The sequence below is a fragment of the Triplophysa dalaica genome, chromosome 8 (genome assembly GCF_015846415.1).
Source record: "Triplophysa dalaica isolate WHDGS20190420 chromosome 8, ASM1584641v1, whole genome shotgun sequence".
NCBI classification, from domain to species: Eukaryota; Metazoa; Chordata; class Actinopteri; order Cypriniformes; family Nemacheilidae; genus Triplophysa; species Triplophysa dalaica.
Genome location: NC_079549.1, coordinates 7,629,140 through 7,646,112, shown reverse-complemented (window position 1 = coordinate 7,646,112; position 16,973 = coordinate 7,629,140). Strand labels below are relative to the sequence as shown.

General features: G+C 42.1%; 1 protein-coding gene across 2 annotated transcripts in view; it reads right to left on the bottom strand.

Moving 5' to 3' along the window:
* Positions 1 to 16,973, bottom strand: part of myo1b (myosin IB) — a 151,570-nt gene that overhangs the window by 28,079 nt on the left and 106,518 nt on the right. For both annotated transcript variants that reach the window (XM_056754921.1, XM_056754922.1), the window contains exons 12-14: positions 14,379 to 14,465; positions 7,826 to 7,891; positions 4,647 to 4,751 (exon numbers count right to left, since the gene is read on the bottom strand). In XM_056754921.1, the coding sequence (XP_056610899.1) occupies positions 4,647 to 4,751; positions 7,826 to 7,891; positions 14,379 to 14,465 (258 nt within the window). The remainder of the gene's footprint in view (positions 1 to 4,646; positions 4,752 to 7,825; positions 7,892 to 14,378; positions 14,466 to 16,973) is intronic.

The following is a 16,973-nucleotide window of genomic DNA, read 5'->3' as shown; positions in this document are numbered from 1 at the left end:
CTGTCATATGTTTAGCTTAGCCTTCTCTGTCAGCGGCGAGGGTTTTGCATGCGATAAATGCAGGGAAGTAGTTAGGCTGACGGAGAAGATCTAAGAATTAGAGTCTCGCATCCAATCTTTATTTGAGGATAGTAAGAGTGTTAGGACCGTAGAAAACACTTTGGATGCGAGCAATGTTAGCACACACAGCTCGGTTCCGGTTGAAAGTCTCCTGCAGCAGGGAAACTTTGTGACCGTGAGACGGCATAGTCGCAAGACAAAACATCACTCAACCGTTCCAATTAAAGTCTCTAACAGGTTTGCCCCGCTCAGTGACGCACCGACTGAGAAACCTGGTGAAAGTGCCCTAGTGATCGGTGATTCTATTGTCCGGAACGTTAACATAGAGGCACCAGCCACCATAGTCAAATGTTTATCGGGAGCCAGAGCGACTGACATCACGTCAAATTTAAATGTGCTGGCTAAGGCTAATCGTAGATTCAGTAAGATTGTTATTCACGTCGGCACAAATGACTCCGTCAATCGGAGATCACTAAAGATAATATTAAAGAGGTGTGTGAGCTCGCAAGCACAATGTCAGACACTGCAATATTCTCTGGCCCCCTCACTGCTTACCGTGGTGATGAGATTTATAGCAGATTATCATCACTAAATGGCTGGTTGTCTGAGTGGTGCCTGCAGAATAATATAGATTTTATAAATAACTGGAAGAGTTTTGAGGGCAGACCTGACCTGTTGAAACGAGATGGTCTCCATCCCTCCTGGGACGGGGTTTCCCTCCTCTCTAGAAATGTGGCCCACAGTCTTAATAATGCTAAAGGCTGACTACCTGGGGCCCAGGTCAGGACGGAGACAGAATGGCTTAACCAACTGTCTGCTTGCCGTCTCACGTTACAGAACACACAAAATATACAACATGTAATATTCCTTCTCACAAACAACGTAAAATAGAGACTGTGTCTGTCCCCCGGATTAGCAAACATAAGATAATGCGTAAACCTCTTGAAAGTAATTTAATAAACGTTAAACAAATCAAACATGAACAAAATACAGATAATCAACGGTTACGACTCGGATTGCTTAATATTAGATCTCTCTCAAATAAAGCACTTTTTGTTAACGATATGAAAACCGATCATAAAATAGACATGCTCTGTTTGACAGAAACAGGGCTAAAGCCAGATGATTATATTACTGTAAAGGAATCCGTTCCCCAAGATTATTACTATAAACACGAGCCTCGTCTTAAAGGTAGAGGGGGAGGTGTCACTGCACTTCACAATAATTATTTTATAACCTGTCAGAAGTCTAATTTTAAATACATTTCTTTTGAAGTCATGGTACTTCACGTATCAACAGCTAATACTAAGGACAAAACATTTTAAAAATTTAGTCTAGCTATTGTATATAGGCCTCCAGGGCACCACACAGATTTTATTAAAGAATTTGGTGGTCATTATCAGAACTAGTACTGGCTGCAAATAGAGTCCTTGTCGTTGGTGACCTTAACATCCATGTAGATAATGATACAGATGCCTTGGGAATGGCTTTCAAAGACACTCTTAACTCCATGGGCGTTATTCAACATGTGTCAGGACCCAATCACCTTCGTAATCATACTTTAGATTTAATACTATCTTATGGTATAAATGTGGACGATGTTAAAATCGTTCAGCAGAGTGAAGACATTTCGGATCATTATCTGATATTATGTTCGCTTCACTGGTCTACAGCTGCAAATCAAACTCCTTGTTCCAAATATGGTAGAACGATTACCAAAGATGCATTTCTCGACAATCTGCCTGAATTGTCTCAAATATCTAGCATGAGTAAAAACGATGACGATCTTGACATTACTATTGAAAATTTTAACTCTACCTTCTCGGAAACATTAGACACAGGTGCTCCTCTGCGTTTAAAAAAAAGATTAAAAATGGCAGCCCAACATCGTGGTATAATGAACACACTCAGGCTATAAAGAAAGCGTCCCGTAAAATGGAGCGGAACTTTAAGAAAACTAATTTAGAGGTATGTCGTATAGCATGGAAGGATAGTACTCGAAAATACAGGAATGCCATAAAAACGTCTAGATCCGCCTACTTTTCATCACTAATAGAAGAAAACCATCACAACCCTAGGATTTTATTTAACACTGTGGCTAAATTAACAAAAAATAAGTCGTCAGCGACTTCAGATTCTGGTTCTGATAGAGAACTAGGGAATTACAGGCCTATATCAAATTTACCTTTTATATCTAAAGTTCTTGAAAAAGTAGTTTCAACTCAGTTATGCTCCTTCCTCCAAAGGGTTAGGGTTAGGGGTTTATAAACAATGATGTGTCCCGCAAATCGCAAGTCCAGTACGGTGTACCACAGGGCTCAGTCTTAGGGCCTCTGCTCCTCGGATTATATATGCTACCTCTAGGAGATATAATAAAGCGACACAACATTAGCTTTCACTGTTATGCTGATGATACTCAACTTTATATTTCCTCGAAGCCTCATGAAACCCAGCAGTTCCATCGAATAAAGGAATGCATAGTTGATTTAAAAAACTGGATGAGTAACAAATTTTTACCAATGAACTCTGACAAAACAGATGTGTTACTTACTGGACCCAAAACCGCCATACGTAACAACCAGGAATACTGCTTAACTATTGACGGATGCTCCATTAAATACTCGTCGTCAGCTAAGAATCTTTGCGTTGTATTCGATAGTAATCTGTCATTTGAGGGCCATGTCGCCAACACCTGCAATAAAATTGCATTTTTTCATTTTAAGAATATATCTAAACTACGTCATATGCAGTCACTGTCAGATGCAGAGAAATTAATTCATGCATTCATGACATCAAGACTAGATTACTGTAATGCACTTTTAGGTGGTTGCCCTGCAGGCCTATTACAAAAACTGCAACTGGTTCAAAATGTGGCAGCTCAAGTTCTTACAAGTACAAAAAAGTATGAAAATATAACCCCGGTTCTGTCAACCTTGCACTGGTTACCTATAAAGCATTGCATTAACTTTAAGATCTTGCTTATTACCTATAAAGCCCTACATGGTCTAGCGCCACAGTATTTGAATGAACGTCTATTGTATTACAATCCTCCACGTGCATTACGCTCTCAGGCGACCTGTCAGTTAGTAATACCTAGAATTTCAAAATCAAGTGCAGGTGGTAGATCCTTTTCTTATCTAGCGCCTAAACTTCGGAATGTTCTTCCCTGCACTGTCCGGGAGGCAGACACACTCTGTCAGTTTAAATCTAGACTAAAGACGCATTTTTTTAATCTTGCATACACTACACTTCCATAATATTAATCCTCAGCGGATTTAGGCTGCATTATTTAGATCAACCGGAACCAGGAACACATCCAACAACAAAATGATGTACTTGTTGCATCAAAGAGTGCAGAACAGTACTCTACTCTCAGCCAGTCTTGTCTTTTTGTTCCAAGGTTACCGCAGGTTGCAGTTCATGCCTTTTTCATGACCTGATGGCAGAGCTGAGAATGGGAAGCGATGACCTGACAAGAGCTGAGATGATAGAGCTGGATAAAGGATGCGGCATAAAGGATGCGTGTGTGTGCGTCTATGTCAATGTGTGTAAGTATGTATGCATATTGTGTGTGTAGCATTTGTATGTCTGTCTTTTGTTGATTTCACCTTTTTCTTGTTTTTACAGGTATATGCCTTTAGTTGTTCTTCTTGTATTCAATGTGTCTCATGTACAGCTGCTTTGTAACAATGAAAATTGTAAAAAGCACTATATGAATAAAGTTGAGTTAAGTTAAGACCAAAATCTGAATTTGGGAAAAAATAAAACGGATATCTTATGGTTGTTGTGTCATCCCTCATATTGCAAGCCACATCTCTCCGGCCCCTCATTTTAGATTCTTTTCATGAACTGGCCCCCATGACAAACTAAATGAATAGCCCTACACCAATGTATTCATATTTTATATGAAAAAAATAGAAAATTTAGAAATAAAAAATAAATAAAACAATAGGACAATCACTAAATTGCAAACAAATTACTGCCACTGTGAATAATATGTAATTATGTCTATGTAGTGGACTAGGCGGGGCGAGACCGTGGTTTGAGACCGGTGAGTAATTGTGACTGAGCGCCAGCTGTGCGCACACCGGGCTCGAATCACGTAGGAGATTGGGAGCATATAAGAGAACGACCGACCGGACCGTCGAGGAGAGAGGACCGGGCCCGAGCATGTTTTACGGTTGTATGTATGTTTTTGTTTTGTGATCTGTTTTGTCGCCGGCGGTCAGCAGTGAGGGGCCGCCAGCTGTTATTATTTATATTAAAACTTTATTTTAAATGTCTGCCGGTTCCCGACTCCTTCCTTCCTTTTAATGAACCTTGTTACAGTCATCTACAAAAGTAATCTGATTACAAGTATTTTAAAATGTAGTTTAATCCAATTACAAGTATGTTATTATTGGAATTATCACATAATCCAGATCACATCCGTTACTACCCAGCTTTATGTGGAAGCTGGTTTAAAACTCCAAAATAAATATTTTTATCCAAAACACTGCTACTCACTGATGGCTGAGAGGATATGATGGAATAAAATTATGCTTGGTTAATTTGTTATTGTTTCTCAAACACAGGCTGTGGCATACCTCACGGATATACTCCTCTTGTTCTTCACGAAGAGTAAGCTCGATGAAGATCTGCTGTAGCTTCTCATTACAATAGTTAATAATGAATTGTTCAAAGCTGTTGTCCTGTAGAAACAAAGAAATAAATGAGAACCCAGATAGCAAATGAGAATTTTGATTGATACAATGTACACTGCAAGATATAGCACACATTACAAACCAGTTTACTCATAAAGTATGTCACTCGTTACATTCTAGTGCAGTATGTAGTAGCCACTATATTTTTAATAAGCAACTTAATAGGTATCTACAGTTGATAATGTTCTCATGGGGTGGGAAATATTATGAACCGTCTCAAAAAAATTGTTTTGCTCTCTTCAATATAAAAATGTAAATAAACAACATAACTGAACAAAAGGTTGGGAAATTCTATTCTATTTATATTTCTCTTAATTTTTTTCAAAATGTATAATTAGTTGGAACAATAGTGAAAATGACAGCAATACATTCCCAAACACACTTTTGCTGGAAAAAGAAAGCAACAATGAAGATGGTTAATTATACTTAATTCAATAAAGTGTTAGGTTGTTAGATTTAACCAAGGGTGGAAGTAACGAACTACATATACTCGCAGTACTGTAATTAAGTAGTTGTTTTGGGCACATGGAATTTGAGTATAGCTAAGGGGTGAAGCCATGAAGTGACACAGACACCTATTATATCTGTTAGTTCTCTTTTGCACACAGATGGAGGGAAGTCCCAGCATTATCCAGAGAACATTTGGAGTCTCTAACTCAATCTCAACCACCTGCAGTCCAAAGTCTCACATATATTTTTTTGCTCATAATTTCTGAACCGTAAGTGCTGGAAACAAAATCCTTCACCATTAGCAATGCTATTCTCTTTCTGCCCTCCTCTCAGGTCAGGCCCAGATGAACATCCTATGCCGATCCCTACCTAGAGATTACGCCAGCTACAGTTGAAAATCCCATGCCCAATCCAGCTCAGGCAATTCCATCACCACTCGTGAGCAAAGTGATCATCTGACCATCCCAGTTCAGGCAATTCCATCCCCAACCAAGAGTAAAGATGGACAACTTGTCACATTAATGCTAACTTTACAATACTTAATTTTTAAAACTAAACTTGCATCACATGACAGCAGTTTGAATATATAGCTGCACTCAAGTTACGTAACGCCATTACTATTTCCCCTGCTTAATACATTCATCTGTTGTCTGATATTGATCACAAAATTCGACCAAATTAGACCTAAACAGTTTCAATACATGACATTTCCTAAATCACAACTAATGAACTCTCCCTATTCTTCACAGACATTTACTCAGTGACTTTGATTAAAAGTTGTGCAGCTGTGACACGTCAATGGATTCCTGGCCCTCCAGGCTGAGACGGTTTTCTCCCAAGTTTTTTTCTCTCTATTTATTCATCACTGGATATTGGGTTCCTCGCCACTGGGCAGTGTTGGTTTGCTCTCCGCGAGGCTGTTTTTATTTAATATTATTTACTAGAATAATCATACATGTTCTATAAACACCATGCACTGTTTTACCTTTTCAGCGTTTTTCTTATTTTCTCCTGTAAAGCTGCTTTGTAACAATGGGCATTGTGAAAAGCACTATATTAATAAAATTGAGTTGAATAACAAAATATGGAAAACATAAAGGAGTTTGAATAATTTAGCAAACCACTGTTAGTCCTGTGGCACACAACCCCTAACAAAGTTGACATTTTTATGACACTGGTATTTTCATGCCTTTATAGCTAAGATTTAAGTACAAGGCATGTCATAATAAAAGTGCATAATCTTATTTCCATCTCTAAATGGAGGTGAACTTAACCTTTCACCCACAGTATATCTGTTGCAAATGTTTGTCAGCGTTACATCATACCATGCATAACTGAACCCAGTTAGTGAATTATTGAATTGTCCAAAGCAATTGTGGGAATGCACCTTAGCTAACTGTTAGGATTGTCTTTCATATTGTCTTTTCGTATGTTAAATCTTTAGCAACGCTTGAGCATCTTACCACTTTCTTACATTACATTACATTGACACTAATATCCAAAGCGACTTACAATTAATTCAAGCTATACATCTTTTTATTAGTATATCTGTTCCCTGGCAATTGATTTCCTCACTTTTTAAAGACTTTAAAAAAAACATTGTCTTATTTGCTCTCTACAGAGTATGAAAATAAATCACACTTGCACTCAAAGGAGCAGTAACTCTGTGCTTCAGGGTTGAGCGTGCTGTGCTGTTCAAACAGTGTCTTATGTTGCAGAGATTAGAAAAGTCACAGGATATCCTATGCAGGTGTACTTTCTATACCCTGGCTTCACGGTCACAATAACAAAAACAGCAACATTCAGAACAGAGTGAAACAGTAAGACACAAGCAATTTAAATGGCTTACAGAAAGAAATGTAGGCCTACACAGAATATAGAATGGAATTGACAGTAAATGTTTAAGTTCAGTGGTTGCTCATTCATAGCACAGGTGATTTCATAAAATTTTGGGATGGATTTTGATGTGGTAAACGGACCGGACACTGTTGCATTATTATTTGAATCCAAAAGCTTAATAAAAAATTTCAAAATATTTTATAAACAACCATGAAAGAATGGGGCAGTTCTGGGGAAATGGGGAGATATTGTGGGGGCCAGAAAATTTGTAATCAATACTTTGCATTGTTTTTGCATATGTTAAATTCTTATCAGTGAGCATGGGCCTCTGCAGGTGCAAAGATATCCTGCGTACTAAAGTCAGTAAATTCTGGGAGTATGCCTACAGTAGGTAGTCAACCAGAATGCCTACTACCGCTGGGTAGAGTGATGCTGATGGGGAAGGGAGGCAGTTAAAAAACATTTACATGTAAAACTTGTTCACCAAATTTTTTTGCCAAGAGGAACAAAGGAAGAGTTTTGCACCTCGAGACTTAACCATGTACTGTGAAACAGTGAAATTTAATGTGATCAATTTCTTTTTACATGACAGGAGGCAACACATAATTTTTAGTTATTCAAATTATAATATAACATAAAAAAGCGCTATAGTCGGAGAATGAACCAAATGCTGGACAAAGTACTTACTTTATCATTAGAGCAAACCTGTTTATGATCATTAAGAAATCAGTGCATGTGTTAAAACACCATTTTCACAATTCCTAATCTCTCACCTCAAATATTTCAAAACCATAAATATCAAGAACTCCCATGACCTTCTTCCGGGATTTGGTTGTCGCCTGAGAAGAACAAAACAGAACAGAACAACATTAGTTATTATAATCAAAATATTTGGGTCAAAAACAAGATGGGTAAGTGGTTTCAATTCTAGAACCAAGTCCTGTAGGTTCACAAAACCAGTCTTAAATAGCACTGTAACATTTTTAGTAAAAGCCAAAAATACAAATGTATGGATCAAAATTATAGATTTTTATTATATACCAAAAATCATTAGGATATTAAGTGAAGATCATGTTTCATGAAGATATTTTGTAAATTTAAAACCATAAATATATAAAAACTTTATTTTGGTAAGTGGTTGGCCTGCTGCAGTGCCTCTGGTTTACAACTTCAAGAGCAATTTTCTCAATATTTCACACCCTCAGGTTCCTGAGTTTTAAACAGTTGTATCTCTGCCAGATTTTGTCCTATCCTAACAACCCATATATAAATAGAAATCTTAATAATTCAGTTTTCAGATTATGTAAAAATCTCAATTTTGAGAGGGAAAAATGGTTTTGTTGTCATCTGACATGTGTCACATATTTAACATGTTGTGCATTACTGTACAAAATAATACTCTTGCATTCATTTTCATTTCTAATATCTGTTTCTCTTGTACATTTTATTTTTGTTCTACACTATTGTTTCAGCATCTTCGGGGACTGGCACATATCAATCCTTGCAGCTCTGAAAGCTCTCCACGGCAGCCTGAGCAAAACATGTCAACCGAGTTACACAAGAGGTAAACAGACAAGCTTTCAGTCCTTGAGGTGGTGGGTTTGAATCTTGTATGGTGTGAGCTTTACGTTTGTACATAAAGTCAAAATTGCATTTAATTCTCTACGATTTGTTTACAGTTTGATTTCATTCTCACATTTGTTTATCAACCTGTACGTTTTCACATAGTTTCGTTTCTATGTTTTGTGCTCTTGTTGCACTGTACCAGTGATGCTCTGTGATGCTCTAGCTCCAGACAGCACTTGAGTGTGCGGCAGAGTGACACTGCTTGTTGAACCACATGTTTGGATACTCAAAGGTTGTTGGTTTAAAATAATAATAATAAATATAGCTGCAAGCAGCGGTAGGATTGCAGCTATATTTAATAATATTATTCCTCTTTTTAACCAGTGGGAGCCTATGGCAGCCATATGAACCGCAAGTATGAAATGCAATTTGAAATTTGGCACACTTGCTGCGGTGGTACTCAATAGTCATGTTCAAAAATTTACTTTCGAAATGGCTCTAACTTATGAACAATTAGGTCTATATAAAGTCATTATGAAGTTAATGATGTCAATATTTTTTTACAAGGCTTTAAATCTTTCATGTGATTGAAATTAAACTGGATATCCTTCATCTGCATCATGACTTGAGGGGTCCATGCCAAATTTGGGAAATGTGCCACCTATGAGATTTGAAAAGGCTATTTTCTTGTAATTTTTCAAATGATCCTCAAAAAATCGTGATCTCTGTGTCTGCGGGTTCCTCACTTCATGTAGGATGGAATGATTATGATTTTGTCACGACTGGATGATCGGCCTGTCTGCCTTTGTGAAAATTTCCATAAATCCTAATATCTTTTAAATTGTGTGATACATTGGTACCAAATTTGTACCTAAAAAAGTGCATGCCTCAAGGTAGCGGGTTAGAAATGCCGAGAGGCACCTGTGTTACTTGTATATGTTCATTTTGAGTTTCTTCTTGTCTATATTTACAGCATTTCAGTTTTTTACATAGATATTGTTCTCGTGTCTGTACTCTGATATTGCTGAAACTTTGGTTCCCTTTCTGTCGGTCTCTCGACGTTGTGTCTAGAACGACAAAATGGGTTCGTCTTGAGAACCAATCAACTCTTACTACTATAGAAAAGGCCAATGAAATTTGCCGAATGAAATTTGCCGAATGAAATTTGGCGAATGAAATTTGCATGCCGGTATCCGCCCCCGGATGTCCGGTATAAAAGGAAGCCGGGGTGCAGCATTCATTTACCTTTTGTTCTTCAGAGCCTTCGCTCATGACTACGAACAAAACGAATTCAATGAATTCTTCTTCTTCTACATTGCCGGATCTACGACATAGAGCAGCGGATCGACTCTACCTGCAGCGACCTTCCCCTGGGCGTCTCGGCGGTTCCGGAGGTGTTCGAGATTTATTTTCAAAAGGTTCTTTTCAGGACTGAGCATTCTCCAGCGCGGCACGTCCCGCTGTTCTCTTGGGTGCGGCACCCTCATCGAGGAGGGGGATGGACACAATCGCTGCATTAGGTGTCTGGGCGTCCAGCACACTGAAGCAGTGTTTGTTGACACATCTTGCCCGCACTGCGGGCAGATTGTCATTCAGAAGTTGCGGTCACGGGTGGCTGTCTTCCTATGGGAACCAGCCACCATTTCGTCTGCTACCCGGGCTGTGACATCTGTGGCTACGGCCCGGAGACCACCCACGTTAGCAGCGTTAGTGATGTGGGGAATTCTGCGAACATAAACCCGCCAGCCAAGTGCTCACGGCCCATCACACCCCGATTCGCTCTTCTGAACGTTCCCCAACCGGCGGTGGCATACCGTCCGGATTCTCAGGCACACACTCACAAAACGATGTGTGACGTAGATGAGATGTCGCTCGCAGCATCGGAGGGAGACTAGCATCTGACTCTGACGAATCCGAGCTCCACCCCCAGCGGTTGAGTTCAGGAGGAAGCAGAAGTTATGTCATTCGTGCTAACCCGGGGATACGTGGTTCCTGAGGTCGGAGCGCGGTGCAAACCACGCCCGCCCCGGGTGCCATGTTTTTCCCGGAGGTGCATGAGGAGCTGTGTAAAACTTGGAACACTACACTCACAGACCGTTCCAGTGAAACCAGCTCCGGCTCCCTTACTTCCCTCGATGGTGGGGCAGCCAAGGACTACGTCGAGATCCCCGAGTGGAACGTCCGCTCGCGGTGCACCTGTGCCGCGGACGGCTAACACCTGGGGAGAATAGGCCACGCCTACCGTCCAAAGCGCGTAAGACTTCGGCATCACTGGTGTCGATAGCTTGCGAAGCCGCGGGCCAGGCTGCCTCCTCTCTACGCCATGGCCATCCTGCAGGTCCGTCAGGGCGTTGAGAGAGCTCCACGAGGATAAGGCCGACCCGGGTATAATGCAGGATCTCCGTGCCACCGCTGACAACGCTCCACGAGCGCCAAGGCGGCGGCACGGGCCCTGGGTCGGACGATGTCCACAGTAGTGGTCCAGGAGAGACACCCCCGGCTGTACCTTGCGCAGAAGAGTGACACCAAGGAAGTCCGCTTTCTTGAAGCACCCATCTCGCAGGGTGGGTTGTTGCTAACACCGTCGAGGACTGCGCTCAGCAGTTTTTCATGCCGCGACTCGGCCGCCTAGAGGCCTCCGAGATCCCGCGTGACGTCTGCTTCCCGGCAACCCAGGACCACTTCGACATCGGCTCCGGTCTCTGTGCCCCCAATGGGGGCACCTCGGAAGCGGAGGTCGAGGGGGAAACCTCCACCCCAGGGAGAACAACATCGGGCCCGATCTTCACAGTCACGGCTCTGATCGGCCGGTACGGGACGGCTCCTGCCTCGTTACCAAAGCCGGGCCCTTTTCAGGGGCTGGCACCCACTTAGTCGCTGAGTTTTTCCATTCTCCCCGGGTGTACTTGCAGCCGATCGCACACTCCACTGGACTGTGTCCAGCAACCCGACCTTACGCCCTAGCAAAGCGTTGGGTCGTACACACACGACAGCTGCCACCACTCTCAAACCGACAGTGCGAGCCGTTGTCCCGCCAGGCAGGCAAAAAAAGGTGTGCGGGTACTAAACTATCTCGATGACTGGCTTATCTTGGCACACTCGCGAGATATGTTGTGTACACAGAGGGGCCTGGTGCTCCGGCATCTAGATCGATTGGGATTTCAGGTCAACCGAGAAAAGAGCAAACTCTCCCCAGGGCAGAGCATCCTCTTTCTCGGTATGGAACTAAACTCTGTCACCATGACGGCGCAACTGTCCGCAGCACGGCTCCTCTTCTCGTCCTGGCGTCTCTCTCAATGAGAAACACCAACTGAGGTGCTCGATCAGAATTGTGTTGCGCTCCACACTGAAAGTGTATGTAGTCGCTATCGCCACTCATCACGACTCAGTTGATGGATAGTTTCTAGGGCAACACGACCTGGTCACCAGGTTCCTAAGGGGCGCGAGAGAGCGGAATCCGCCTCATCTCTGCTCCATACCCTCTTGGTACCCTAACGTGGGTCCAAGAGCCCCTCGGAGGTTCCGATCTTCCTCACCTGAGTAAGACGGTCCTCCTGTTGGCGCTCGCTTCCTTCAAGAGGGTAGGGGACCTCAAAGCATACTCTGTGTCCCCGGATTGCCTTGAATTCGGCCCTGGTAACTCTCACGTTATCCTGAGACCCAGGCTGGGATACGCCCAAACACATTCGCAAGGGTTAACAACCTTCGCGTAAACCCGGTGTCAGCCCACGTCCTGTGTGGCGACATGTAGGTTGGGTCAGTGTGCTATCTACCTTCCTTCTTACCCAGACACTGGTTAAGAACAGGCATTCCATCCATCACTAAGCAAGCACCCCCATATACCATATGAACTATCACAGATAGCTCTAACCGGACCTAGTGCTATTGGACGCAGTAAAGGGCTGGTTATACTAGACGCAGTCGCTAGTTCGCCTGGGTGCGCGCACCAAATATGACATCATCGCGGTGTTTGCTTTGGGTGAGCGCGAGCTCATTTCACCTGGCGGCATGCACAACATTTTTTGTGACTCGAGGGAACAGTTCGCGCGACGCCGCAGTCAACATGAAAGCTTTGAAGAGATTTTGGCAGAACATCTACGCCTGTACAGACATCTTTAATCATCAGTGTGTCTGTTTTATATTGTATTCAGAATAAAACAATATTTATAAACATTGCTCTTTTGAACTGTTCTTATATCTTCTCATTTTATATAACATAAAGACATCCAATGGGTTAATCTATGGCAATGTACATTTAGCACTCCCTAACCAACAAAATGTAGACATGTGTCTGCATTATGCACAGAAATGAAAGAGTGAACAAAATTTTTTATTAAATCAATAAACAATAGTTCGAAATGCATTTCTCCGTCCAGCACATACATCTGCTTAACAAGAGCGATGTATTCTCCATCTCCACGTTTTGTGGCATGCAGTGGGTGAACATTCCATCTCTGTTTTAGCCCTTTTTTGATAGTAGCAACAACACAAAATCTCCTACGTTTCCTTGTCGAGCAGCAGCTCGCAAGACGCCATTCTGAATGATATGACGTAATTCCGGTAAAATTCCTGCTTTTCTTCTACTCCCTTCGGATTTACAGAACGATTTCGTTTGTGCGCCCCCTGTCATTTCAAAGAATATCTCAATGGCGAACGCGCCAAGTATAAACGTCCCGTCCGTTTGGGGAGTTGCGCGCGCGGACAGCGGAGGCTCGCGAAGCAGAGCCAGGCTCGTGTATAAACAGGCCTTAACACGCCCCTGTGGGCTGTTCCGTCTGATATATCCTCATGGCAACGGTTCCCACACATGGTAACCCATGAGCTTCCCCAGGTGGGCCTCCACCTCGCAGTTAACTACCCAGTCTCCAAGGACGAGACCATACCTATATCCACCATTCCCTCCCCGCGGGTAGGAGGTGGCCTCTGCAGAGCTTCTCTGATTAAGAGTTGCGCTCACCCGGTGTAAACCCGAGCCGGACGGCCGCTCGCCAGTAGAGCGAAGGCCGCCGTCCGTGAAAGGTTACCGGTCAGGGCTGTACCCATCTTTCTCAAAGAAAGGTCTGGGACCCCCGACCACCACACTGGAAGGTTACAGTTTTGCGAAAGCTTCGAGCTGACACGCCCAGGCCTGTTACCATCGCTTCGCTAGAGATTGTAACGCGATACAGCGTTGTGGTGTTTTCCATAGGTAACCCCATCTGTCGTTCTCGACACAACGTCGAGAGACTGACAGAAAGGGAACGTCTTGGTTATGTATGTAACCTCAGTTCCCTGATGGAGGGAACGAGATGTTGTGTCCCTCATGCCACAAACACGTATCGTATTCTGCTGCAGTCGTGAGAGGCCCTCAGGCTCTTCCGAACAAGAGGTAAATGAATGCTGCACGCCGGCTTCCCTTTATACCGGACATCCGGGGGCGGAGACCGGCATGCAAATTTCATTCGCCAAATTTGATTGGCCTTTTCTATAGTAGTCAGAGTTTATTGGTTGATTGGATGTCAGGTCAGTGGCGAGACTTGATCAATCACAAGTGTGTAGTCTTTGGTGTCGGCGGGCGAAACCCGTCATGGGTGTATGTTGCACTTGTACGTAAATTGTGCCTTTTAAGTTTGTTCTTACCTATTCTTCTATATCTGTCCGTTGTTCTGTTTTTGACTTTTTGCTCTTGTTGCTAAGCACCGATGCGGCTTGTGACGCATTGGCTCCATATTGCTGCTTGCAGCTATAATGTAACCTGAAATGATATTCAATTAAACTTACCTTGATGCTTTCATTGATGCGGTTTACCAGCCAACCGAACAGTCTGGTGTAGAGGTTTTTGGCAAGTGCATCACGGGCATAATAGGCCTGAAATGGGAAAAAATATATATTTTATTATATTTTATTTCTTTAGCACTTTTCACAATCCCCAAATTGTTTCAAAGCCGATTGACATAAAACATAACATTTAAAATAGATAACAGACAAAAAATAAAATGACGAAACTGACAAAAGTGTTGAAAGATGTATCTAAACACAAACATTTCTATTATAGAGTCATACCTGTTTGAAAGACAAAAACTAAAAAATAGTTTTCAGGAATCATCTTTTAGCCTGGACCTTTAAACTTGATATAAACATGTCTGTTTGTATTGTTTCTGAGGAATAAGATAAACATTTACAAAATATCACCTATTTTTTTTTACAGCACATTATCTCTACATAATTGTGTGTCTGCATTAATGTCTTTGTCTGGCCTGTGCATGCAACCATTTAACGTCATTGTAAAAGAAACTGGAGACCTCTTTAGGTTAAATGCGTATGATCTGGTCTGTGCTATGGTGTCTCTGAACTGAAGCGCACACGTGTGCAACCGCTCGCGTGACACTGACACGAAATTAAGATTGTTTTGTTAATGTTTACACTGTGTGGATTATCCACTATCTCCCATCCATGCGTCATTCTCCACAAAAAAAACATAATAAATGTGCAATCAAGTGGCTGATATGAGGCGCCGCTTCAGCAGCTCTGAAAGTGGAGGGGTTGGGACCATTCAGATTTTAAAGCGGAATTGATAGGAGAAGAACTTTGAAGGTTCACTAATTTTTATAAAAGGAAACAAACTTTCATTTAGATTTCAGTGGGGCTTTAACAATCACAACCTTTATATAAAGTGATACCACTTAAACTTATAAAAAGACTAATAATATTTGTAACATTTGTCTCTCCTGCTGTGACTTTTGTTGATCTTTGCTATCTCACAGGAATGATACAGTACATGTACAAATTATGACATACTTTGGACCTGAAGTGACTAATTTGGACCTGCAACTACTATGAATTGTGCTTCAAACTTGAAACATATCTTTTCTATGATTAATTTCCTGGTAAATGTAAAATTATCTAAAAAATAAAACGGGTATTGTTCTGGCTTTGTGAAAACAAGATATAAGGTATATCTTGGTATAAGCTCTTATTGTATTATTGCCGCCTCAAGCCAAATCGCTTCATTATTTGCTCATTTCTCTGTAAGCTGCTTTGATTCTTAAAACCATCTGCTAAATGCCTGGACATAAATGCTTATAAGAAGCAACAAGAAGTCCCCAACTGTATATTCAGAGTATATTCAGAGTCCATGTCTTTTCCAACAAATTTAAAAAAGCTCTAGGAAAATCTCCAGAGATTCTACGTGTGCCAGAAAATTAGTAATCAATGTTTTGCATTATGATATTTGAAATTGAACAGTTGAAATTGAAAAGATTGAAGTTGAAATGAGTATGACAAGAACAATAAAGTCATACTGACATAAAACAAGATTAGAAGATAAGCCAGGCTTATTTAAGTTAGTCTGATTTCTTGGCAGTGGATTTGGTTTTTATAAAGCAAAGTTTGAACTCCGTTACTATGGAAACTTTTGCTGTGAAACTACCCTTGTCCGGCGCAGGATAACAATCAGGCTTAGTTAACACTGACGGTACGTCTTTAATGTGTGTTGACTCTTGTTAACCGCTGAGTGACAGTCTATTCATAGATCTTCACTCAGCCTGAGATGCCATGTCAAACTCATTGCCTCAGTCAGCCGACGGGCAAGAGTTAATACGTGTAGGCGTACAAGACCAGCGCTGTCTACAATATCAAAGTTACAAGAATTTAAATCCACAGGCACTAATAACGTCTTGGTTACGTATGTAACCTCAGTTCCCTGATGGAGGGAACGAGACGTTGTGTCGAGAACGACAGATGGGGTTCGCCCTAGAGAACCAATCAACTCTGACTACTATAGAAAAGGCCAATGAAATTTGGCAAATTAAATTTGCATGCCGGTCTCCGCCCCCGTGTGTCCGGTATAAAAGGAAGCCGGCGTGCAGCATTCATTTACCTCTTGTTCTGAAGAGCCTGAGAGCCTCTCATGACTGCAGCAGAATACGATACATGTCCACCTGGGGAAGCTCATGGGTTTCCAAGAGTGGGAACCATTCTCATGTGGATACATCAGACGGAACAGCCCACGGAGGGGGTGTTACAGCGTCCGGTAGCACTAGGTCCGGTTAGAGCTATCTGTGATAGGTCATATGGTGTCCCGGCCTAAGGGGGAAGGCTGCTCTGCCCAGCCAACCTCAAGGGGGTTCTTGCTTAGTGATGGATGGAATGCATGTTCTTAACCAAGTTCTTAACCAATATCCTATTGGAGGGTGGGATACGCCCCCCCGGATGCCAGTCCTACATGTCGCGACGCAGGATGTGGCCTGACATCGGGTTTACGCCCGAGGTGCTTCTGGCCAGTGCCCAGGAGGTGGCTATACCCCGTGTGGAGTAAGCCCTCACTGCCAGTGGGCATGGGAGATTCTGAGATCGGAATGCCGTTGTAAGGGCATC